Source organism: Hyaena hyaena, unplaced genomic scaffold (assembly GCF_003009895.1).
Source record: "Hyaena hyaena isolate Hyena2069 unplaced genomic scaffold, ASM300989v1 scaffold_724, whole genome shotgun sequence".
Classification (NCBI taxonomy): Eukaryota; Metazoa; Chordata; class Mammalia; order Carnivora; family Hyaenidae; genus Hyaena; species Hyaena hyaena.
This window is the reverse complement of record NW_024081354.1, coordinates 718,709-743,741: the sequence shown is the minus strand read 5'-3', so window position 1 is coordinate 743,741 and position 25,033 is coordinate 718,709. Positions and strand designations below refer to the sequence as shown.

Sequence of the window (25,033 nt, the reverse complement as noted above, 5' to 3'; positions counted from 1 at the left end):
TGCATACTGTTAAACAACAGAAATTCAACTGAGTAAATTTAAAGATCAAACTGGATTAGGTTACTCTCCTAAGAGGAATGGAAAGAGCTTATCAGCAGGGTTATTTCACCAGTGCTGACCAGGTGATTCCATGTTGACTGGTTAAAGATTACATTCCTGGAAAATTGAATTTTGGTTAGGAATTAAGTATTAACTTTCTGACTTGGAGTTTAGCACAAGTGACTCCATTTGGGGCCTACTGTCCCCTTTTTAACAACACCTTTTACAATTGTACCTCACATTCTGCCCCATAGAATCACATCCAGTTAGCAGGAATGTAAGTCTAACAAATTCTCATAGGAATCAAGAATGAGGAATTAGCCCTTTCACAGAAAGGAGGAGAATTATGGTTTTCATGACATCATCTCCCAATACTTGAACAACATTCACTTATTATGAATCCTCAAGTGGGAAATTGCTTTCCCCACTTCCACCCTTCTTAGGTCTTATGAAATCTCTGCACCATCATTAACTGTGTCCCCAGGTTAAAGCTTCGGAATGACATCCTTTTTTCTAATACTTAACAATTTGAAGGGAATCAAATGATTCTAGAATGTGGGGCACCTGGGTGGCTCAGTCAGCTAAGCACCCAACTTTGACTCAGGTCATGATCTCACAGTTCATTAGTTCAAGCCCTATGGGGGGCTCTGGGCTGACAGCTAGCTCAGAGCCTGGAGCCTCCTTCAGATTCTGTATCTTCCTCTCTCTCTGACCCTCCCCTGCTCATGCTGTCTCTCTATCTCAGAAATAAGTTTAAAAAAATTTAAAAAATAAAAAATGATTCTAGGTTGAAAGCAGATGAGAGATGTACAAAGAACATTCTGCCACTCCTTTTGAACTTTATGATGTTACATACATTTCATTTAAATTTACTATATTTTTTGTCTACTGTAAGTTTTTTAGAAACTTTTTCATTAAATCCAAAATAAAATTAAAACCATGCCTATGTATACCAATCTCTAGCTATTACTGCGAAGTCAAAAATTTAGGCTTGAATTTGCATAGAAATTAGGTTGTCCTGACTCTCATTCTCCTCTCCTGCCATCCAAAAGAAAGAAAAAAAGCCTATAACTAAAAAATAAATTAAGCATAGTGTTATGCAACTAAACAGCATCAATTAATAGGGAAGAAGAGTTTTTTCCTCAGTGTGAAAGTAGGTTGGGGCATTTGTTTCCCCATGTTTTTCTTGTCATCCTTATTGCTCACTTCAAAGTTCACCTCGGTAAGGATGGTGAGGATATCTTCACCCCTGAAAAACATAACAACACTGTGACCATCTGTGAGAAAACAACACTGGCAGACCCTTTCATCTGCTGTTCTCAGTGACAGTTCCTTCCCTCAAAACATGAGGCATTGGAAATCATTAAGTTGCTAAACTAATTTTTATTAAAGCTTCCCAATAAAGGAGTTGCTTCAGAGCTTAATAACTTATCTTTGGTTTACTCAAGATCCCTACTGACCATCAGAAACCTCAGTGTCACCATCAGATTTGGGTTCTTTCCCTCCTCCCCTGTTTGTACCTTACTCTTCTACGTACTGTGTCACTTGCCCCCATAATTGCCTCAGTGCCCCCAAACATTCTCTGCCTCAAATTGACATTGCTTCTGTGATCATCTGTGATCACTTTGGGGCAAATGAAAACTCAATGCCTCCTGCAGTTGCTCCACCCCTTTCTTACCAGCCTCACTTCTCAGGTTAGCTAAGAAGGCAACCTGCTCATTCGTTGTCAAGGTTACAAAAGAAAAACATGGTGTTGATGTTATCATTCACTCCTTTGTCTACCATGAGAAATTCCCACTCTTCATACACTTAGAGCATGATGAGGTATAGAACTAGAAGATTGCTTGCTATTCACCTGTTATGTGTGCATTTGTGTGAACTGCGACTACAAAACCATCATTTAGGGTATAATAAATGAGGGAAAGATATTTTCCCACATTTTGAGACTTCAAATTAGAACAAATTAGTAGGATATATATCCCACGTATTAGTGGGATTCTGAAATATAAAGGGTTTCTACTTGTTGGTACTTATCTCCCACAACACACTGAGAGGGTTTAAGATTGGTTAGCTATTGTACAACTTTGACAGAGATGGAGGATGTTAAAAATTGAAATGAGTTATTGTGCCTTCCTGGAAGACTTCCAAAATCAGTTGAGTTGGCTCAGTCATATTCCTGCCTAAAACCAGAGCTGGGCTGACTTTACCTTCATTCCCTGCTCTATGATACCCTATCATTTCAAGTGCTAAATAAAGGAAACTCTGCAGTAAGTATCTCAGGTTTTTTTCCATCTATGAACTAAAGATATTAACATTTTCCTCCTCTCACACTTTGTAATTGACCTGGAAGTACAGCTATGTAATCCATAGCTAGAAACTTAAAAATGAATTAAGGGCAGAGCAGGCAAAACTTACCTAGGACATCTTTCTCTTAGGCTCTGGCAAAGTGACTGGATATACCAGGTCCCCTCCATGGGGTTTCGGTAGGAAACACAGTTGTTCACAGTGGCCATCCCCAGCAGAAAGTCAGCTTCATCTGGAATATAGCTCTTATGAAGTGATGAGTCTATTTCTAAGTAGGCTTCCTTCTGTTTAGAGTCAGTCTCAACAGCTATACCTCTCTGGAAGTTATCCCCTTGACAAGCCTGAATAAAAAAGATTTTGGGCTTCCCTGCAAGGGAAGGGCACTTTGAACCAGTGAAGTAAGAAGTCAGCTCATAAATGGGGGCTTCCTGCCCATCAGAGCCATAAATGATGCCCTTGTCTCCATGGGAGAGGATGCAGCAGATGAAGCAATCCTTGTTATTATGGTCCATTCTTTGGTAGGTTTTCAGAACCTCACAGATTGTCTTTGCTGTAGAGTCTTTGAAATTCACAATCTCAAAATGAAGCTCACTAAAGGTCTTACTCAAAGCCTCTGAAAAGTGAAATAAGAAAAATCATATTACACCACAGTAATTCCCAGACCACAGCCCAGAGCTAGAGAGAACACTGATCAGATAAAGAATTTGAACTGAAGAACAGTTATATCACAGGCCATTTATATTACCTGGCTGATTTCCATAGTTTTCTAATATTTATTGCTCTTAGCTAAAAACATTTCTAATCCCAAGGCAAATGAGAAAGGGGAGAGTGCTATTGTTGACATTTTGTCTTTTCTCAACTAGTCTATAAGACTGGGTAAGCTATCATATAGGCTTACTACCAAACCAATCTAAATAATAATTGTATTACTTATCAGAACAAAAAGCAAAAACATTATTTAAAGTTTTAAATTCCTTTTGGGGTGCCTGGGTGGCTTAGTCGGTTAAGTGTCTGACTTTGGCTACGGTCATGATCTCACAGTTCATGGGTTTGAGCCCCGCATCAGGCTCTGTGCTGAACGTTTGCTCAGAACCTGGAGCCTGCTTCAGATTCTGTGTCTCTTTCTCTCTCTGCCCCTCCTCCCCTCACACTCTATCTCTCAAAATAAATAAAAGTAAAAAAAAATTTTTAACTTTATTTTATTTTTTTAAATGTTTATATTTTTTTTGAGAGAGAGAGAGAGAGAGGGAGAATTTAAGCAGACTCCATGGTAAAGCTCAGTCCCATGACTTTGAGATCATAACTCGAACCAAAATCAAGAGTCAGATGCTCAACCGAGCCCCACAGATGCGCCCCAAAACACTTTTTATAATAAAAGATCCATATTTATTTTATCTTGAGCGCTCTCAAACTTGTTTATCAAAATGCAAGATACGAACGTTTCAAAAGTCAAGTACAACTAAAAGGGTTATTACAAAAAAGCTATCCCTTTTCTACCTCTTCCTATTACCCAGTCATGTCCCATGGAAGCAACCACTTTCAACTTTTAACTACTTTATTTTGGTATTGGCCTCCATTTTGTAATGAATTTGGGCACTTTGCTATTTATTTATTTATTTATAAAATTTAGATATGTACTGAGTTCTTATTATGGAGGATGAGCATTTTTTTAAGTTGATTTATTTATTTTGAAAGAGAGAGAGTGCATGCAGATGCAGAGGAGGAGCAGAGAAAGAGGAAGAGAGAGAAGAATCCCAAGCAGGTCTGCACTGTCAGTGCTCAAACTCACGAACCATGAGATCATGACCCAAGCCAAAATCAAGAGTCGAGATGCGCAACCAACTGAACCGGCCAGGCACCCCATAAGATGAGCATTTGAACTCTTATTTAGTTATTTACAACTTTTAGTTGAATCAATAGCACTCTGAAAATGTACTTTAATTATGCTTCCTTTCTTACTAAATTTTTTCTTTCCTGGAATTAGTAATTGCATTATTTTTCCATTGCTTTGTTTTCTGTATGCATAACGTTATTTTCCCCTGCAGTACTTTAATATCTAGTAAAATTCTTTCAACATTTTCAGGCTGCCTGATTCCTGTTTTAAAACTAAAAATTATATATATTTAAGGTGTACAGCATGAAGTTATTACTACAGTCAAGCTAATAACATATCTCCTCCCATACTTAATTACCGTGTGTGTGTGTATGTGTGATGAGTTTACCTGAAATACACTCTCTTAACACATTTCTAGTATTCAATACAGTTTTATTAACTATAGTCATTATGTCATACATTAGATCTCTATACTTTTTCATCCTAGAGATCTGTCACTTTATACCTACCCTTTGACCAAAAACCCAGAAATCGAATCAAATATTATCTTAATAAAAATGTTTTAACAGAAAATGAACGAAAATCAAAGCCTTGACATCTTTTCCTCAATATCAAGATATACGATGATGAGTGATATAGTCAATGGACTTCAGCTCTGTGGCTTTTGAAATCTTAGAATAGGTTTTCTTGAATAAAGAACTGCTAACAGAGACCATTAACAGAATCTTGATGATTAAAATCAACCTACATTAGTCTTCCAAACTTTATTCAGTTAATGTATCATTACCTGATGTTACGACTCATAAACACCATTTTCAAAAGTACAGTGGTTGGGTTGGATTACTTCTATTATCACTTTTAGTAGTAGCCATTTCTATGTTCACATGCTGCAAATTATTTTTTCATTTAACTTATAAGTTCTCAATCTTAACCTAAATAGGCTAAGCAAAAGAATTTCTGGCTAGTTTAATATTTGAAAATGCCATTTCTATTAAAGACTGACAATTTCATCTGCACTAATAGCTCAACTTTTATAAATGCAACTTCTAAAAATATTTTTAATTTTTTTTAATTTATTTATTTTTGAGAGAGAGAGAGACAGAGCATGAGCAGGGGAGGATCAGAGAGAGGGGGAGACACAGATCTGAAGTAGGTTCCAGGTTCTGAGCTGTCAGGACAGAGGTCAACATGGAGCTCAAACTCACAAACCGTGAGATCATGACCTGAGCCAAAGTCGGACACTTAACTGACTGAGCCGCCCAGGTGCCCCTAAAAATTCTTTTAAGTTTATTTATTTTGATAGAGACAGAGACAGCATGAGTAGGGGAGGAGCAGAGAGAGAAAGGGAGAGAGAAAGAGAATCCTAAGCAGGCTCTGCACTGTCATGCACAACCTGATGCGGGGCTTGAACCCACAAAACTGTGAGATCATGACATGAGCCGAAATCGAGAGTAGGATGCTTGACCAAATGAACCGCCCAGGTGCCCCTCTAAATGCAACTTCTATATGTTGTCTTGATCCCAAAGCAATGTTTACACTTAATAATACATTCTACAGAAGCAGATTCATTTTAGTTGAACTAAAAGCAAAGCTTATTGTTGTTGCTTTTTATTATTAGCCTTTTAGTAAGACTAAATATTTTACCTTATATATGTTACCTTGATTAAATATTAATTTTTAAAAAAAGCAAGGTCACCTGCATGTCTTAGTCAGTTGAGCATCCATCTTTGGTTCAGGTCATGATCTCCCAGTTTATGAGTTCAAGCCCCACATCAGACTCTCTGCTGTCAGCATAGAGCCTGCCTCAGATCCTCTGTCCTCCCCTCTCTCTCTGCACCTTCCCTGCTCGTGCTCTTTCTCTCTCAAAAATAAATAAACACTTAACAAGGGGGAGAAGAAGGGCGGAAATGGTGGGGGAAAGGGAGAGAGGCAAACCATGAGAGACTCTTGAATGCTGACAAAAACTGAGGACTGATGGATGTGGGGGGGAGGGGGGGATGGGCATGGAGGAGGGCACTTGTGGGGATGAGCACTGAGTGTTATGTAGAAACTAATTTGACGATAAACTATTTGTAAAAAAAATTAAAAAATAAATAAATAAATAAATAAATAAACACTTAAAAAATAAAATTAAAATTAAAAAACAAATACAGAAAACTAGCCAATACATAAAAATGTTCTTCACTTCCACAAGGAAATAGAATTATGTCCATTTTTTTCCTGAAACACATGGCCCTGTTGGTACAATTTTTGTTCTTCCCTTTTGATAAAAACATAAGTATTAGAAACATTTCACTTCTTTTCAGGGTTCTAATGTACCTGCGTCAAATTCTGTTCCGTTCCTATCCTTAATGTTCTGAAGTTTGGGCACATCCTTCCGTGCTCTGCTAAAATCATAATTGTTAAAGATCAAACAATATCCTCGAGGTTTGCTTTTCATTCGGTAAACTTTGTCCGATGTCTGGAAAACAGAAATTCAACCCAGGAGTTGACTCTGTGGGTCAAACACTTGAGATGTGAACAAACAACTCCCTAGTAAGAAGTCAGCCCAACCTCTTAGCCAAACTGGGACTCAAGTGCACTTTCAATGGCCCTACCCCAACTTGACATTGTTTCTCTGGTGAACTAGTTTCTACCTGTTCTCTGAACACAGGCTTTTGTCCCACAGTTAGTGTTAAAACCAGGGTCCCAGTACTTGGGCCTCCTGAGAACTTTGCACATATATTAATATTGTTGTCATCATAACATATTTTCATTATTTGTTTTAGTTTAAGCTCAAGGTGGCTAACATCTGCACCAGGGACTAGAATTTATTAATTTGTGAAAGCTCAACCAGAAGTTGCTGAATGAATGAACGTCTTAATGCTGTTTTTTGGGTTGTCTGTCTGTCACCTTGTGATTCCCTTGGCTAGTTATTCAACTCATCTATGTTTCTGGGCTAACAGCTGAGGGACTGGCCTTCACACTTGACATAGTGCAGTCCCAGGATTTTGAAAGCCGATGACTTAATTTGGCTCTCAGGACCACAGCAACTGGAAGAGAGACCTGTACTAGTCAGGTGGGTCTTGGCTACACCACAGGTTACAGGATCCAGACTTATACCTGAAGGCATCAGTCAGAGATGGCCTTGTATCCTGACTTTCCCAGTGCTGTTTCAGTCCTAATATTCAGCATGCATTGGGAAATCTACGCAGCTCCTTGAGGTAGAGAAAAGGGCTCCACACTAAGGGCTCAAGTTCCTGGCTCTACAACTTAATAACCTTAAGACTTTGTACAAGTTACCAAATTTCTCTTGCACTCAGCAGGTTTAGCAGTTCAGTAGGGAAGTATAATTCAGTAGGGATGACACTTGTAGAGTGTTTTGCTATTTGCAAAGTGACATATGACTTTGGTTAATTTTTGATTTTCAGACTTAGGAAGATTTGGTAATTTGCTCAGGAGCCCACTTACAACTGGTCTCTCTCAGCTTACTTTCTAGTCTCCCACTAGACTGACAACCTTTAGGGTTTCCTTTGCTTCTCACCACAGAGAGCAGCGAATAGGCTAATGAATCAGAATGTAGTTGGTGAATATTTGAAGGTTAATAAATCAAAGCAATTATGTCTAAAAAGGCAATTCGTGCATTCGCTCATTGAGACAGGAATATAGAGCCAGCAAGATCTTGAGCATTTGCAGCTTACACCTAACTCACAAATGAGAAACAGTTTTTGAAATGTCAAGCTAAAAGAAAAGGCTTTGCTTTTCCCAGTCTTGCTAGACTTTTCCCCTTGAAGCTTTCTCCCACTTAGGCTGAGGCAGCTGCCGAAAGAATTGCATAGGAGGCTTCTCACTTGCTCTGCCCACCAACTATTCCAATGCTTTTGTCTTTGCTTTTAAAATAAATTTTTAACCCTCCTACACTGTTGGTGGGAATGTAAACTGGTGCAGCCCCTCTGGAAAACAGTGGTGGAGGTTCGTCAAAAAATTAACAATAGAACTCCCCTATGACCCAGCAATAGCACTGCTAGGAATTTACCCAAGGGATACAGAAGTGCTGATGCATAGGGGCACATATTCCCCAGTGTTCATAGCAGCACTTTCAACAATAGCCAAATCATGGAAAGAACCTAAATGTCCATCAACTGACAAATGAATGATTTGTCATTGACAATTGGCAAATTATCAATGTCATTGTCATTGACAAATGAAAAAGACGTGGTTTATCTATACAATGGAATACTACATGGCAATGAAAAAGAATGAAATCTGGCCATTGGTAGCAATGTGGATGAACTCGAAGGTATTATAATGCTGAGTGAAATGTCAGGCAGAGAAAGACAGATACCATATGTTTTCACTTATAAGTGGAATAGGAGAAGCTTAACAGAGGACCATGGGGGAGAAGAAGGGGAAAAAATAGTTGGAGAGAGGGAGGGAGGCAAACCATGAGAGACTCTTGAATACTGAGAACAAACTGAGGGCTGATGGCGGGGCGGGGGGAGGGGATAGGGAAAGAAGGGTGATGGGCATGGAGGAGAGCACTTGTTGGGATGAGCAATGGATGTTACATGGAAACCAAGATGACAATAAACTATGAAAGAAAAAAATAAAATTGATTATTATATATTTAAAAATAATAATAAAATAGACTTTTAACACTTTTTAATGTTAAAACTTAAAGAATCACATTTTAAAATTTGTCCTTTTGTAAAAATTTTCTATAGTTCTCAAAATTTCCCATAAGTGTCTGCCCCCTTACTAGTTTATCTAGAAGCTTAAAAGCTAAGGAATATAAGAACTAGAATCTTCAATGCAAAGGGAAAAAAGGAACTGGAATTTCTCCATACCTGTGACTCACTGTCCTGTTCTTGTGGAGAGTCCAACAATGCCATCATTTCCAGGGACTCCACCCCTACAAGCAATGGAGAATTAGATATGGCAGAGATGATACTTTAGTAAAGAAACACAGCACGCAGGACATCATAAGGTCCCCTTTAAAATGAAAATTCACAGACTGCCTTGAACAGTCTTGGACCTTGCAGTCCACAGAATAAGTAAAAATCTTTTTACTGACTAACTCTTCATCTACTTCAAACTTGCCAACCTGGAGCTGCAAGGTCAATGTCTCCTGACAACTTTTTTATATTTTTCGATGTGTAGAAGTGACAACAAGTAGGCCTTATGCCTACTTCTTCATATTAGGAAAGCTAGAACATTAAGATGTAGATGTGGTAGAAGGCTGTGGAGAGGAGGCAATGGGGGTATGAGATAGTAAATTAACTGAGTAAATCTTAAAAACATATTCCCAATATTACCATTTGAAAATTCATCTTGACTTCTTTGAAGGCTCGGTCTTCCCTCTGAATTAAAAAAAGAAACACATATTGATTAAAAACAATCCTAACATAGAGAGATCTGTCATTTTAAGAATACATTTGGCTAATTCACAGCTGTCAAGTTATTTCTACCTCTGCTCAATTCTTCATAATCGGTGATTTTCTTCAGCAGGCTTTTGTTGATTTGGTCACAGATTCTTTTCAGAGTGTCCAAATTTCTTTCCCCTAGGATGACCCTCTTTTCCATCTCTATGAAAATATCAAGCAAGTTCTAAAAGGAAAAGAAATAAATTTGGAAGACTGGATTGAGACATACTGGCTTTTAGATTAGATTTTCTTTTTTTAATTCCATTATCTCCAAATAGAGGGCCCACCCTAGCTTCCCAAGCTGACCCTCCCAAGAGGACATCCTGGTCTTATAAAACCAAAATAGCACTAGAGATGCAATTCTGTGTTTTCTGCCTCAGTAAGACAGAAATGAGAAGACAGAGAAGTGACATCAGATGTTACCCAGGCCCCAGGCCCCAAGCCCTGTGCTGAAACCACCTGTGGACACCTTTGTGTGAATTCTGTGAAACAGCCTGAGGTACATGGCTGAGACACAGTAGCCTGGTCCCCATGGTGACAGCCCTGGGGACTGCCTCTCTCCCAACACTGACTTTGGTACCTGATTCACTTCCAGTCCCATGTTCACACACACACACACACACACACACACACACACACACACACGGAGTTCCAGATCCCAGGTAGTTTCAGAGACTACAGAAGTCGGAAGGTGTCTCCAGCTCACCACTGCCTCTCCTGGCTCTGTAGGGTCCCACACCAGGGTATACCTCCACAACCAATCTTCCTCTGTAGCTCCTGACTCTGCCATGCTCCTGATAATTAATGTGAGCAGCCTTTCCCAGTAGACAAAGGAATCCTATCTACAACACTGCTGCCTGAAAACTTTTCTCTTCTTCTCTGTTTGAAAAGTGAGAGTCCAAGTTGTTTTTATTAGACTAGTCCTCTCTCCAGTTTCAGAAATCCTCACTGGCTGACTCTCCCTCAGGACCAAATCTTGGTGAAACACCAGTTCTTACCATATCATCATCCACTTTACATTTGGAGATGTCCTGGCTCAAAAGAAACTTAAACGACCTCAATTCCAATTTGCTTATATCTTCTGAAATTTGAAAAAGCATGACCCTGTGGTGGGAAATGGAGACACTTTAGAAATGGTTTCTTAGGGGCATTTGGGTGGATCAGTCAGTTAAGCATTCGGTTCTTGATTTTGGCTCAGGTCATGATCTCAATGGTTCGTGAGTTCAAGCCCCACATGGAGCTCTGTACTGACAGCACGGAGCCTGCTTGGGATTCTCTCTCTCCTTTTCGCTTTGCCCCTTCCCTGCTTGTACATGGGCTCTCTCTGTCACTCTCTCTCTCTCTCAAAATAAATAAATAAACATTAAAGAAAAGAAATGGTTTGGGGCACCTGGGTGGCTCAGTCTGTTGAGCGTCTGACTTCAGCTCAGGTCATGATCTCATGGTTTATGGGTTCGAGCCCCACGTCGGGCTCTGTGCTGACAGCTAGCTCAGAGCCTGGAGCCTGTTTCAGATTCTGTATCTCCCTCTCTCTCTGACCCTCCCCTGTTCATGCTGTCTCTCTCTCTCTCANGTTCGAGCCCTGTGTCAGGCTCTCTGCTGACAGCTAGCTCAGAGCCTGGAGCCTGTTTCAGATTCTGTATCTCCCTCTCTCTCTGACCCTCCCCTGTTCATGCTGTCTCTCTCTCTCTCAGAAATAAAAAAAATGAAAAAAAAAAAAAAAAGAAATGGTTTCATACATAATTTCTCATTTGATGAAAGGAGTCACAGTGGAGACTTGATTCTAGTCACCTACCCTTAAAACAAAGATACCTAATGAAATAATTTGTGAGTGGAGGTCTTGGAAAGAGGCTGCTGTGATGACACAGAAGGCTACTGACTCTTGCCCAACTATTCTCCCCTCAACATAATTTAAAGTTCCACTAACTTTGTCATTCCATTCATTTCAGCTAAGTGAAGTGTGTTTTGCCTTCGACCCTCACTATAAAATCAAGAGCTTGTTGCGGTAGGAAAAAGTTTTTACTTAGGAAATTATGCTTTTCAAAATGAAAACTGGATCATCACTTCCTTTATTAAAGCTTGTCAGTGCTCTGCCATAGGAAGGGCAAACACATGGTTCTGGAATACAGACCTTTGTGAAGCCCAGCCTACCTCTTCAGCTTCTCAGGCTTCCCACTTACCACTCACCCTCATCTCCTCTCCAAACCCACCTGGCTGCCCTGCCCCTCACCCCTTTATGCTGTGCTCCCCACACCCCCATTCCCTTGTCCATCTGCAGACAACTAACCACTCACCCACTACCTGCCTAAGGACCACTTGAGTGTCTTCAGGGCTGCATTCACCTCACTGTGCCTTTGCCACAGCAGAAGGCTTACACAAGATGTCATAATTGTTTATGAAGCTCTCTGAGTCCCCTGAGAGCAGAGTCCATGCCCTTTTTGTTTACATAAGCCCAGTGGGTCATGAGGTACAGTATTTAAGTGCAGAGGTCCCAGACTACTGGTGTTGGACCCTTGGTTCCACAACCTCAGAGCTGTGTGACTTTAAACATGTCACTTTTTTCCCCTCATCTATAAACTTGTAGATAATTCTATATACCACTGGACATAGTGAGAATAACATGAATATAGTTATCTGAAGCGCTTAAACCAATCTTTGGCAACACACTAAGTGTTCAATACACAATAAGCATCGTTATTTCTTTTTTCTTTTTACTTTTTTTTTTTTAACATTTATTGATTTTTAAGACACAGAGTGTGAGTGGGGGAGAGGCAGAGAGAGAGGGAGACACAGAATCTGAAGCAGGCTCCAGACTCTGAACTGTAAGCACAGAGCCTGACGCAGGTCTTGAATTCACGTCCCAAAAGATCATGACCTGAGCTAAAGTCAGACACTCAACCAATTGAACCACCCAGGCACCCCTATTATTTCTTCTTTTTTTTAAGTTTATAGATTTTGGAAGAGAGTCAGAGAGAGAGCAAGAGAGAGAGAGAGAGCCAGGGAGGGGCAAAGAAAGCGGGAGAAAGCGAATCCCAACCTGTCTCTGTGCTGTCAGGGCAGAGCCCAATGCAGGCTCCACTCCACAAAGGGTGAGATCAGGATCCGAGCTGAAATCAAGAGTCGAAGGCTCAACCAACTGAGTCATCCAGGTGCCCCAAGCGTTACTATTTCTTAATCCATGATAGGTTCTTGGGATATGTTTATTGAATGAACAAAGGAATATTTAATAAGTTAGAAAACCTTTTACTATTATGGTATAAAGGAAACTAACATTAACACAAAATCATGCTAACTTCAAATTAGAAAATGAAAATTCTGAAAATAGATATAGTGTGGAACAGAAGTTACTCAGTATTATCTGCTTTATCCTTCCTCTCATGGATTCCACCCTAGAAGTATTTCTCCAAAGCCTTCTCAGTTTGGCTGAGATTGGGTCCAGTCAAAAGCTGCTGTCCCTTTTAACTTTAGTACAAAGTATTTTCCCTTTTACTTTCCTCATTACTAAAACCTACTAGCTTCCTTATACCATCACTGTCTAGAAATAAACCTGGTAGTTCATAAGATACTTATTTGATAAGTAGCAATTATAATTTGAAAATAAAAGTGTCTAATGCTTTCTTCTAAGTGGAAAGTGGTCACATTAGCATACTTTTCATTTCCTGGTTAACATCCAACAATGATTAACAACAGTAGAACTTGTGCTGACTTTTTGTTCCCAAGTGAACATGTTTAAGAGTTTAACAGATAGATCCTCCCTTTTTAGAGACTCTTAGCCCTCCAGCAGACAGGTACAGCTCATTGTGTGGCATTGACAATATGCCTCAACCTTGCTTGTCTGGCAGGAGAAGTGCAACTTTCAAAAGACCAAGATGGTGGGCCTAAGATGAGACCTCCAGCTTTTCTCATTCTAGGGCTGTTGTTTTTTAGGACTAATTGGTGCCTTCATGGAAAAGTGTCACAATTCCATTAAGCCAAAGTTATCCAGTATTAAATAATGTCCTCCCTCAACGTGCCTCCTAAATTCATGTCCACCCTGGATTGTTAATGTGACTTTAGTTGGAAAAAGGGTCTCTGCTGTTGTAATCTTGTTAAGACCAAGGTCACACTAGATTAGGGTGGGCCCTAACCCAATGACTGGTGTCTTTCTGAGAAGAGGAAAATTCTGACAAACAGGCACAGAAAGGAGATTGGAGACAGAGCTTGGAGTGGTGCATCTAAAAGACAAGGAACACCAAGGATTGCCTGCCAGCACCAGAAGCTAGGGGAGAAAGAAACATGAAACAGATTCTCCCTAGAGTTCCAAAAGGAACCAAGCCTGTTGACACCTTAACTTTACATTTGTAACCCCCAGAACTATGGGTGTATAAATATCTCTACTGCGCTAAGCCACTCAGTCTGCAGTACTTTGTTACAGCATCCCTAGGAAACTAATACACCCAGAATATCTCTCTTTCAAAATGCTCAGTCTTCACGTAGAGAAACATGTGATAAGGAATGTGTCAGAATCTCAGGTCTCTGAGATTAAGGACCAGGACATTCATAATAAGCCAAGCCAGTAGAAGATAATGGCTTTCACAGCTGGCTATGAGGACTTGTCACACATGTCATCATTAATGACAAGAAAGAAGAGACTGTGAAATGGGCCATAGCTAAGACTTGAGTAGCAGTTTTCAGAAGGAAAGCTAAAAATAACTTTAAGGAGCATCTGATAACAGGGGATGTTGAAATAGAGAAGTTGGTAATATGTTTCTATTTTAAAAGTCTGTTACCAACTCACCAAGAGGTAATAGAACATGGTTTGTTATCAGCTCTGAGTACCCACTGTTCCACAAGTGGGGAGAGGCCTAGCTGGAGACGTTTGGCAGGACTGACTACCAAAGTCACCACCATTCTCCTGGCAGCAGCTGGGCACACAGAGTCCAGTCTTGTGGGGTCCAGCCTGGCCAGTCCATAATGACTGACAGCATACACCCCTAATTGGAGAACTTTGTGATACAACACTTTCAGTGTGGGATAAAAGCCTAACACCCCACTGAGAATATCCATAGTCATCCACAAGCTGGCAGGAGGGAGATTTCACATAAGAAGTAATGACGCATTATCCAGTAGAAGGCAAAGTAAGCACATGATGTGGACAGAAGCAGAGCAGAGGTAACAAAAGGGGAGACAGAACAGAGAGAGACAACGTTCAGAAGATGTCTGTTTTAATTTCGGCATACCTATAGATAACATTTCACTTTGGAAACAAGTGTTTTTATTTTATGGTTTAACTTTTTTCCTAAATTATATATAGGATCTCTAAATTTCTTAATCTGGTCCTGGTGGGACATCTTCAAGGAACTTCCAAAGTCATACCACACAGACACCCCGTCATCAGCCCAGCCCACAAAGATGTGTCCATTGCACCCACAGCTCCCAGTGCCTGAATGGTGAAAGTTCTCCCCACCTGTAGGGAGAGATCTGAGCTCTGCCTGGTGTCTGAAGCTCCTGCTCCATCTCTTCCTTGCTGGTGTGCAGGTATTTGAATAGCAGGTCCAGTCTATTAATTCGGAAAAGCAGCTCCTTCAAGAAGGACAGGTTGCTTTCCTCTAACATTCTCTTTTCCTGGAGTCTCTGGAATAACATCAAGGCATCTTTGATGGGTTCTTGCTTCTTTTGTGGGATGTAGTCCAGGCTCAGGAATTTGAGGGAGGCCAGGTCATCGCTGCCTAGCCATTCCCCAATATTATAGAGACATTTATTGAAATTCATGTTGGTCAAGTGTCAGGAGAATGTAGTTGTCGCCTAGGACAAAATACAATATTATGTTCAGACGAGGAAGAAAACTACCATTCACTACTTCATTTCTTCATCAAAAGCTGTTATTTCTACTATACACCAGATGTTTTGCTGTGCACAGGTCAAAAAACAAAAAACAGACACAAGTTTCTGCTCTCAAGTAGCTTACTATTTTGTAAAGTAGATATACAAATTAGCCAATGGTCAGAGAGTTGTGACCAGGGCACAGTAGGAATAGAGAGGAAAGAGCCCCAGTGCAGCCCAGGAGGAGGGCTTCCTAGAGCGAAGGCACCTTTGGGAAGGAGATAAGAAAGGATAATTCTTGCAAGAAGTAACTATGCAAAAGATGGAGGCAAGGATGTTCTGGTCAATTCAGGTAGGCACAAGGAGCTCAATAAAATAACCACCAAGTGCCTAGAAGGGGAGAGGGGTGGGAAAAAGGATGAAGCTGTGGCCAAGAACTGTTACAAAGGGTGTCCCACTGTGGGGCAAGGGCTCAGAGATTGTCCTAGAGATGACAGAGAGCCAAGAAAAGAGTGTGATGTCAGCCAGTCTGGGATTAACAATAAAAGTGTGGAGAACAGATTGGAAGGGCTGCGGCCAGAGAAGTGATCGGGTCTGACTGAAACAATGGTGCTAGAAGACATGATGCAGCGCTGTCCCCCAAAGGCCTCAGGACCAGTACCCACAACTGATCAAGAACCCATGACTGCAAATGGAACCAGTCAACTTTGTCAACCTTTCAATTCAAACAGTCTCTAAATCAGATTACATGGTGTTTTCACACACTTATATGTTTGAACAGATAAAAAAGGAGAGGGCAGTGTTTCTGGAAACCCCAGACAACCTTCACACAAGCAGCCCAGGATCTGGAATTCCTCCTCCAGTGAGCCCTTTGAGTCACCTCCTACACCCTCCCTGCTCTGATAGGCCCATGTTTGTGATTTTAAAAAGCCCTGGGAGCAGGGTTTGTATTAGATTCTTCAAAGGAACAAGCTTGGGACCCAGCTCTGCAAGGTGGCTGCAGTATCATGGTCAAAGCCAGGAAGCTCACCTATAGAAGAGCATCCAGGGAGGTGGGTTGTGCAGTGGTTCAGATTATGGGGCTTTAGTGTCAGACAAACTTCGATAAGAGCCCATCTGGATCACTGGGCCCAGGCCTGGGCAGCTCACGTCCTCCGAGGGTTAGATTCCTCTTCTGTCAAATGAGGATCAGAATACCCACCTCCTAAGTGTTGTGACTAAGTAACTCTTATAAGGCATGTGGAGTAATGACCAGCAACTAATGAAAAAAAAATGAGTGTTAACCTGAAACAAGGAAACAGACCCTGGCCATGGGGACCTGACATGAACTGGGCACATGACCTTAAGTACTTCTCTGACTCCCTTGGTTTCACATTTCCCTAGTGGAAAACACATTTGGAAGTAGTGTTTTTCAAACTCATTGAAGCCTTACTCAGATGCTCCCTTACCTTAGGAGGTAGTCCTGGAGGACTGCGATTTGAGAACCCTGAACTAGAAAACCTTTAAATTCCATCCAGTTCTGCCATTTCCTTGATCCCACAGACTCTGCCCCTGGGCATTTTCCTTAACCTCAAATGACCTTAACTAATTTGTAGCTGTTTCCTCCCAGAAGCAAATTGAATGGGTTCCTAGATCCTTGAGCTTCCTGCACTGACTAACATTCTTAGATGAAAACATAAATTCTATTACTTGAAGTAATAATCTAGTGAACCAAGACCCATGTATTTTCTATATCTGTTGTTAAAATGGAAATATTTTTGATTTTCACATTAAAGTTTTAATATTTTTATAAAGTGCCCTGAAGTCTTTGAAAGTTTTAGGTTTTCCTTTTAAAAACACCTTCCCTCTCCCCTACCCACTCTGATTATAGAAGCAGTAGTTTTTGTATGTGTGAAAATTGAAAACACAGTAAATTGTAACATGGTCAGGGTTATCATTATCATACATCACACACACAGAGAAAGATACATTTATATAAAAATTAGAATCAGCTTGTGTATCCAGGTGTATACATCTATGTCCCCCCACTTAATATTTAGAATGAACATTTGGCTCAACCATTGAATATTCTTTTTTTTTTTAACGTTTATTTATTTATTTTTTGACATAGAGAGAGCACAAGCAGGGGAGGGGCAGAGAAAGAGTGGGAAACACAGAATATGAGGCAGGCTCCAAGCTCTGAGCTGTCAGCACAGAGCTGGACCCAGGGCCCAAACCCATAAACCGGGAGATCATGAGCCAAGGTCAAATTCAACAAACTGAGCCATGCAGGTGCCCCTAAATATTCTTCTTTGGCATATTTTTAATGTTTATTGATCTCCAGCATGTGGATCATTAAAATTTATTTTAAGAAATTTTCAATTTCTTTACTCTTAAAAGTATTGTATTGGGGAGCTTTTTTATATACCCTGTGCATAACTCTGACTATTTCACTTTAGAATTAGAATTATGGGGCAAAACCTTTTTCTCCCATTTAATCTAGAACTTACATCATTATTTATAAAGGTTTTCTTTTAATTAACAATAGAACTCCCCAATGACCCAGCGATAGCACTGCTAGGAATTTACCCAAGGGATACAGAAATGCTGAGGCATAGGAGCACATGTACCCCAATGTTCATAGCAGCACTTTCAACAATAGCTAAATCATGGATAGAGCCTAAGTGTCTATCAACTGATGAATGGATTAAGAAGATGTGGTTTATCTATACAATGGAATACTACATGGCAATGAGAAAGAATGAAATCTGGCCATTGGTAGCAACGTGGATGGAACTTAAGGGTTTTATGCTGAGTGAAATAAGTCAGGCAGAGAAGGACAGATACCATATGTTTGCATGTATAGGCGGATTAGGAGGAGCTTAACGGAAGACCATAGGGGAGGAGAAGGGGAAAAATAATTGCGAAGAGGGAGGGACGCAAACCATGAGAAACTCTTGAATGCTGAGAACAAACTGAGGGCTGATGGGGGTGAAGGAGAGGGGAAGGGGGGTGATGAGTATGGAGGAGAGCACTTGTTGGGATGAGCACTGGGTGTTATACGGAAACCAACTTGACAATAAACTATTTAAGAAAAAAATAAATAAATAAAGTTTTTTTAAATGTTTATTTTTTAGAGAGACAGAGAGTGAGTGAGGGAAGGGGCAGAGAGAGAAAGGGAGACACAGAATCCTCAGCAGGCTCCAGGCTCTGAGCTGTCAGCACAGAGCCTGACATGGGGTCTGACCACACAAACCATGAGATGATGACCTGAGCCAAAGTCAGACCCTCAATGGACTGAGCCACTCAGACGACCCAGAGCATCCTTGTTTAGACAAATTTTCTTAATTCAGGAAACTAGAAATCTCTTGGGAAGATATACTTTGCACTGGATTCACAAAGCCTCCAGAGCCTAGATCTTTCACAAAAGCAATCAATTATCAAAAAATTATTTTATTAAGAAAAGATATCTTAAATATGTGGTGAGCACCTAACAGCATATATTTAAAATGCAGCAGGGGTGTGTGAGTGGCTCAGTAGGTTGGGCATCTGACTTCAGCTCAGGTCATGATCTCAGGATACATGGGTTCTAGCCCCGTGTCAGGCTCTGTGCTGACAGCTCGGAGTCTGGAGCCTATTTTGGATTCTGTGTTTCCCTCTCTCTGCCCCTCCCCCACTCGCTCTGTGAGTGTGTGTCTCTCTCTCTCAAAAATAAAACATTTAAAAAAAATTTTTTTAAGCAGCAAACAAAACTTGGACATATAAGGGAACAAACTAGCAAGCTCATTCCTTAAGTCACACTCCATAGAAACACACATGTGCTAAACAGGATATGTGCATGGAGTGTCACCACCACACAATGTGTAACCCTGAACAACTGGAAACATCTCGAATGTCCATCAATAAAGAAATGGCTAAATAAACCAATGTATGGTCATACTACAGAATATTATGCAGCAATTATGAAAATGTACTCCATCTTCTGAAATAAAAATGATAGCTATCCAAGATGTGTTAGTATGACAGTAAAAAAAAAAGAAGAAGAAGAAGAAAGGAAAAACAATTTCAATATTTTAAAAAATCATACATCAGGGCATCTGGGTGGCTCAGTCAGTTAAGCCAGCAACTCTGGATTTCGGCTCAGGTCATGATCTCACAGTTCAGAGCGTGGAGCCCAATTGGGATTCTCCCTCTCCCCCTTTCTTTCTGTCCCTCTCCGGCATTCACACCAGCTCTCGCTCTCTCTCTTTCTCTCTCCCTCTCTCTCAAAACATATAAATAAACATTAAAAAATATTTAAAAATCATAAATCCACTTTAAAAAAACCCTCAAAACAGTACTATTAGACTTTCGGTTGTTACAGGTACACTTGCAAAAGCAGAAAAGAAAAAGGTAAGGAGGTGCTGGGAAGAGACATACCAAATTCAAAAGTTTCTTCTGGGAAATGAAGGACAAAACTAGGACTTGCGGGGTGAAGGAATGAGGAAGGAGATTTGCCCTTTTCCTGTAATATATTAAGACGAATGTATGTAGATATGCTTTGTGAAAATGAAACTACTGTCAAACACGTGGATGTGTTCTTGGGTTTAAGGTACTGTAAGAGAGTGAGTGAAGGAGGAGCACGAAATGAGGCCCTCTGGGATGCCAAGGGCAGATTAATCAGGAAGGAGACCAGGGAGAGGAGTGGCACCACCACATGTGTGTTCTTGAAAGAAAAGAAATTATTAGAACTTAAACTTTAAAAAACAACTTTAAGAGAACCCAGAGAACTTATTTGCCTCCAAAAGAGAAGGAAAGTTCCACACACGCCTTTCTCAGAAAATAAAAAAATCTAATAGACTAAGTAGAAGACTGGAAGATCCAGCTGGTACAAATGACAAACTCTAACAGTATTTCCTACCAGTAGCAAATACACATCCTTTCAAACACATACCAAATAGTCACAAAAATTGTCCACAAAGAAAATCTCAATACGAGAGTGCCAAAGAGCAGAAATACTACGGTCCATATTCTCTTTTAGGACTTAGCAGTGAAATCAGAAATTAATGTGTTAATTAGAAGTTAACAATGAAAAATGGCCAAGACAAACACACTACAGAAAGGGCTATCCACATTTGGGTGGCTTTTTCAACACATGGTGTTAGAATAATTGGGCAGACTTCTAGAACAAACTGAAATGGATCATAACTGAACTCCTTACATTAAAAAAAGCTGCAGATAGATCAGAGATTAAAACCCCCGAATTAAAATACTGAGGAAAGAAACACAGGAAAATTTTTCAAAATAATCATGCCACGGTAAAGAACTTTCTAAGTACAACAGAAAACCTGGAAGCCAGTAAAAAAAAAGGTTGATAAGTGTCCTTAAATAATAGCTAAATCATTCTTCAAATTTTTTAAATTTTAAATTGCAACATTTAAATAAATCTTGCACTTAAGTGAAAGAGTAGAAAAGGGCTTATTTACTTAAAATAAGGCTCCCATAGGTCAATTTTTTTTGAAAGAGAGATAAAGAGATCCAATCCAATGCATAAACAAGTAAAGATCATAAGCACACATTTCAGAGAAAAGTAACACTGGCTTTATTTTTTTAACCAATGGCTTTCAAACATTTGAGAAGACATTCAACTTCATTCGCCAAAAAAAAAAAAAAGTTGAAATTACAAAAGATCAGTTTTCAACTGCCAAGTTGGTGAGGCACAAAACTTGTAATACAGTGTCATGAGATGGTAGGAATAAAAACAGGTAGGTAGGTGATTTGGCCACATCGGTCAAAATATAAAATGACCTCACAACTTAACTTCTAGGAGTTTTTCCTACATTAGCTTAAACGTAATGCACTTAGAAAAACATGTACAAAGCTATACATGGCCACATTGCTTGAAAGAACAGAAGGGCAGAAATAACTGTTTATCAATATCTCCTTAGATATTTAAAAAGAATGGGAAGCTCGCCATGAGTGGATATGTGTGGTCTATACAACATACTATCAAGTGGTGCATGGATTTGTGTATTCACAAAAGATCTTTGAACAGAACACACAAGAAGCTGGTTCAGTGGTTTGCCTCCAAGGAGAGGAACTAGAAGCCCAGGGATTGGCAGAAAATAAGGCTTTAAGTTTGGATTTTTACTAGGTGCATGTATTACTTATTCTACAAGGACTCATATTTAAATTAAAATTACCACTTAAAGACCCATTTTCATTCAAAAGTTGGGAAGGATCTAAACTCGGTCCAGCCCTGTTTAGCACCATTAGCTCCAATGTCCTTAAAATTTTTAAATCAGTTCTAACCACTGTTAAAATCTCATTTTACACAGTTAAATGAACCAAAGAATTAAATGAAAGCAGAATCTCTTTTTTACCCACCACAATTTTTTTGATAGCAATGCTTATTGTATTCATTTTAGAAAATAAAGAAAAGATAAAAAAGAAAGAAAATGACCTATAATCCACTATCCAAAAATAATCACCTAATAATATTTTACTATCTTTCCTACCAAATATTTTATATTTATTTTTCCCTTGCATTTTATCACACCATATTTCTGAGGTATAAGTGGATTTTTTCAAATGGTAATATTGTTAAGTACATCTTCATGTACATCTTCATATCTTCATTTTTTTCTTCTACAGCATGGATTTAAAATTTTTTCAAGTACCTAATCATATGATTGGGCCATAATTTACGTAACAGTCTCTGCTTACATTTAGAATAAAATCTTAAATGTCTATCCCCATGTACAAATCTGATTATTTTCTTACAATAATTTCCTAGAAGTACTAACTACTGAAGCCTTCTTAAGGCTTCTGTTACATATTCAACAGCATTTTCTGACAGGATATAAATAATAATAATAATACAATCCAAGGCCAGAATGATATGAGTTTCTGTTAAGATGATTGGGCCTTGGCTCCTATCCCCTGTAGCTGCCTCATCGCATTCTGAATGATTTTGCATCACATCAAAATGGAGAGTTAGTTGGAAAAATACTGGTGAGGCTTCTTTTCTGGCCCAGATTTTACAGGATACACTAAGGGATAATATTCCATCTTTGTTTGTTTGGGTCACACATCTCTCTAGTCATAGCGCCTGGAAAGCAGTCAGCTGCAACAGAATCTTACACTGCTGGCAAAGGAGCCACCCCTAGGCACCGAGATCTGTAGATACAGGGACCGCAGATGGCCCTTGCTTTATGGGACCTGGGTTTACCGCATAAGATCAGGGGCTAGAAACTTTGTTATAGTAATATTTTTAAAAGAACTTTTATTGTTGTATTTTTCTGATCATAAAATAGTAAAAGTCACACTTACCCCTTAGAGAAAATACAGAAAAGTATATAAAGAAAAGAAAAATTACTTAGAAACTCACCATTTAGATAACTCTTTGGTTACATTTGGTGGTTTCCTTCCAACTATATTCGTGTGTGTGTGCGTGTGTGTGTGTGTGTGTGTGTGTGTAAATACACATGTGTAATGTGTATTACAGACATAAAACATGTAAATTTGAATATTTCATGAATAATACATATAAGGCAGAAGAAAAGAATGGGGATGCAAGGCCTCCAGGAAGTTTTCTTTTACTTTCGATTATATAATATCTGTTAAATAATAAATCCATAAAAGTATATTTGTATTATATAATATATAAGCATCTTTACTATTTTTAGTAATAAATTTATGCCCCCAAAGTATTTGATATAAATGTTTATATTATGATATACAGGTGTTTATAACATATATCCATATAAACATAAAAATATTTTTTGACTCATTGTACTACAAGCCTCTGAAGAAACTGGTATTATCATCTTCATGTTACTATTGTGAAAAATCAGTTTAGATAGAAGCTGGTAAGAGAGGCAGCAGGCTCAGATTTGAACATCTCACTCGAGGGCTTCCACGACAGGCCCTGCAAAGATTTAGATTTTATCCTACTTGGAGCTGGAAGCCAGTGAAGGAATGTAACCAAAAAAAAAAAAAAAAAAAAGTAATCATAAGATTTTTAAAGATTAAAATATTTAAAACACTTTAAGACAAAAAATACAACTCCCAAAACACAAAAACGGGAATTCTTAATAAATCCACTGTGGCAGAGAACAGATCAGAACCTTACAAATCAAACCTGTACATGCTAGAGCCCGGATTTAGATGGTGTCATCTCATTCCAGAGCCCAACTCTACCACTGCTTCTGTCACAATTTGATTAAGGATGAGGTTCTCTGTATAGTTATACCTGGAGCATTCCAGAAAAACCGAACATAAGCTGCAGGAGGCCTTGAGATCTAGAGTCTGTAGGGCCCTCGCCGTGGCTCTTAAAGGGACTGCGTGCTATTTCTTATGGTTTCCCCACCCTCTGCAGCCTAGAAAACTCTAGATCAAAGGCCCTTCTCCCCACAGGACCAACCAACCTTATGAAAGAAGCAAATCCTGGGACCCTCACAGCGGCAGCAGCTTCTTCACACACCCCTGTTTCCTGATGTTTCTAAAGAAAGAGCTTTAGAAGAACTGAGGAAGAACTTAGGCACTGCCCGATCTACTTCCTGTTTTGAATTGTCTGAGTCACAGAGCCCAAAGACTCGCCCCTGAGTAGCACCTCCTCCCAGAGCTCAAAAGAGTCCTATAAGAACAAGGGACAGGGGGCTGAGGGGAACCTGGCTCCCTGACTCTGGCTGTGTGACTTTGGACGGGTCATTTGCCTTTGGGGCCTCATTACCACATTCCAAAATGAGGAAGTTTGAACTGAATGTTAACTAAGAACCCTCTCTTTCCATATTTCAGAAATATACAGATTTTTCTGGGTTCAAAATGAAGACTTAAATGTTTTCATTCAATAAATATTGATTGAGCATTTCTGAGGGAACTTGTAACTGTGAAAGCCCTCATCATGGTTCTGAGAAGGTCTGCTATCTCCCACAGTTAACTGTCCTGGTTTCCCATCTACACTAGAATCCAAAGATCACCTTCATGGGCCCGAAGTCACCAGATCCCACCCTTAGTAGCCTAGAAAACCCTAGAATCAAAGGCCTTTCACCTGAAAGGCCCAGATGACTTTACTAAAGAGACAAATCCTGGGGTCCTCACCATAGTCTAGGCTCTAGAGATAGAACAAAACACAAAATTAGCCCTGCCTTTTTGCTATGAATCAGTTGAAATGTTTTTTGATGTTAAAAGAAGAAAAAAATATCAAACGCTTCCCTTCCTTGAAACTGCCTTTTTTCTATGCCCAAATAGAATATAAGCTTTCAGAGGGCAAGACCCACCTTAGGGCTGAGCGGATTAAACAAGGGATCTGAAAGTGCCTTCTCACCTATAGAGGGCTAGGTAAAGGTGCCATGGTAGGTAAGATCGATGCCCTTTGCTACCATTTGATTATGACCATGGAGTCCGAGTGAGAACATAGCAACAGAAGAAAATCCTGTTAGTAGCTAAAACATAGTCTAGGAGGGATTCCCTGATTATTGATGCTTCCTAAGCATTTGTTCCACTGTTTTGTGACCAGTCCTTGGGCTAGGCTGTGAGCTTCACAACGGTAGGGATCATATCTTTCATGTCTCTGTTCCCAGAACCTGCCATAGGAGTAGCAATATCTATAACCTACAAACGTTTCCTGCAAATCAAGAAGAAACCCCATAGAGGGACAATGGAAATGAACATGGAGTTTCTTGACAGGGAT

At 39.7% G+C, this 25,033-nt stretch overlaps 1 protein-coding gene across 2 annotated transcripts; it reads right to left on the bottom strand.

Annotated features, from left to right (window-relative positions):
• Nucleotides 1-749: 749 nt before the first annotated feature.
• On the bottom strand, nucleotides 750-23,876 carry CASP8 (caspase 8). Of its 2 annotated transcripts, XM_039217792.1 has the most exons (10): nucleotides 23,769-23,876; nucleotides 16,412-16,639; nucleotides 15,026-15,363; nucleotides 10,578-10,683; nucleotides 9,625-9,763; nucleotides 9,472-9,516; nucleotides 9,004-9,068; nucleotides 6,497-6,638; nucleotides 2,455-2,956; nucleotides 750-1,288 (listed from the first exon to the last, which is right to left on the bottom strand). In XM_039217792.1, the coding sequence occupies exons 3-10, from the start codon at nucleotides 15,328-15,330 to the stop codon at nucleotides 1,153-1,155; spliced, it is 1,440 nt and encodes a 479-aa protein (XP_039073723.1). In that variant the 5' UTR covers nucleotides 15,331-15,363; nucleotides 16,412-16,639; nucleotides 23,769-23,876; the 3' UTR covers nucleotides 750-1,152. The 2 variants fall into 2 exon arrangements, with proteins under 2 accessions (XP_039073723.1, XP_039073722.1); XM_039217791.1 differs by lacking the exon at nucleotides 16,412-16,639.
• Nucleotides 23,877-25,033: the final 1,157 nt, after the last annotated feature.

Bases quoted from the DNA above. Each gene is read 5' to 3' on its own strand.
- CASP8 (XM_039217792.1), bottom strand. From the start codon at position 15,330: ATGAATTTCAATAAATGTCTCTATAATATTGGGGAATGGCTAGGCAGC. The intron at 9,517-9,624 runs GTAGAAATAACT...TTTTTAATTCAG, and splicing joins TTATGAAGAATTGAGCAGAG to AGGGAAGACCGAGCCTTCAA. The intron at 9,069-9,471 runs GTAATATTGGGA...CATTGCTTGTAG, and splicing joins TCAAGATGAATTTTCAAATG to GGGTGGAGTCCCTGGAAATG.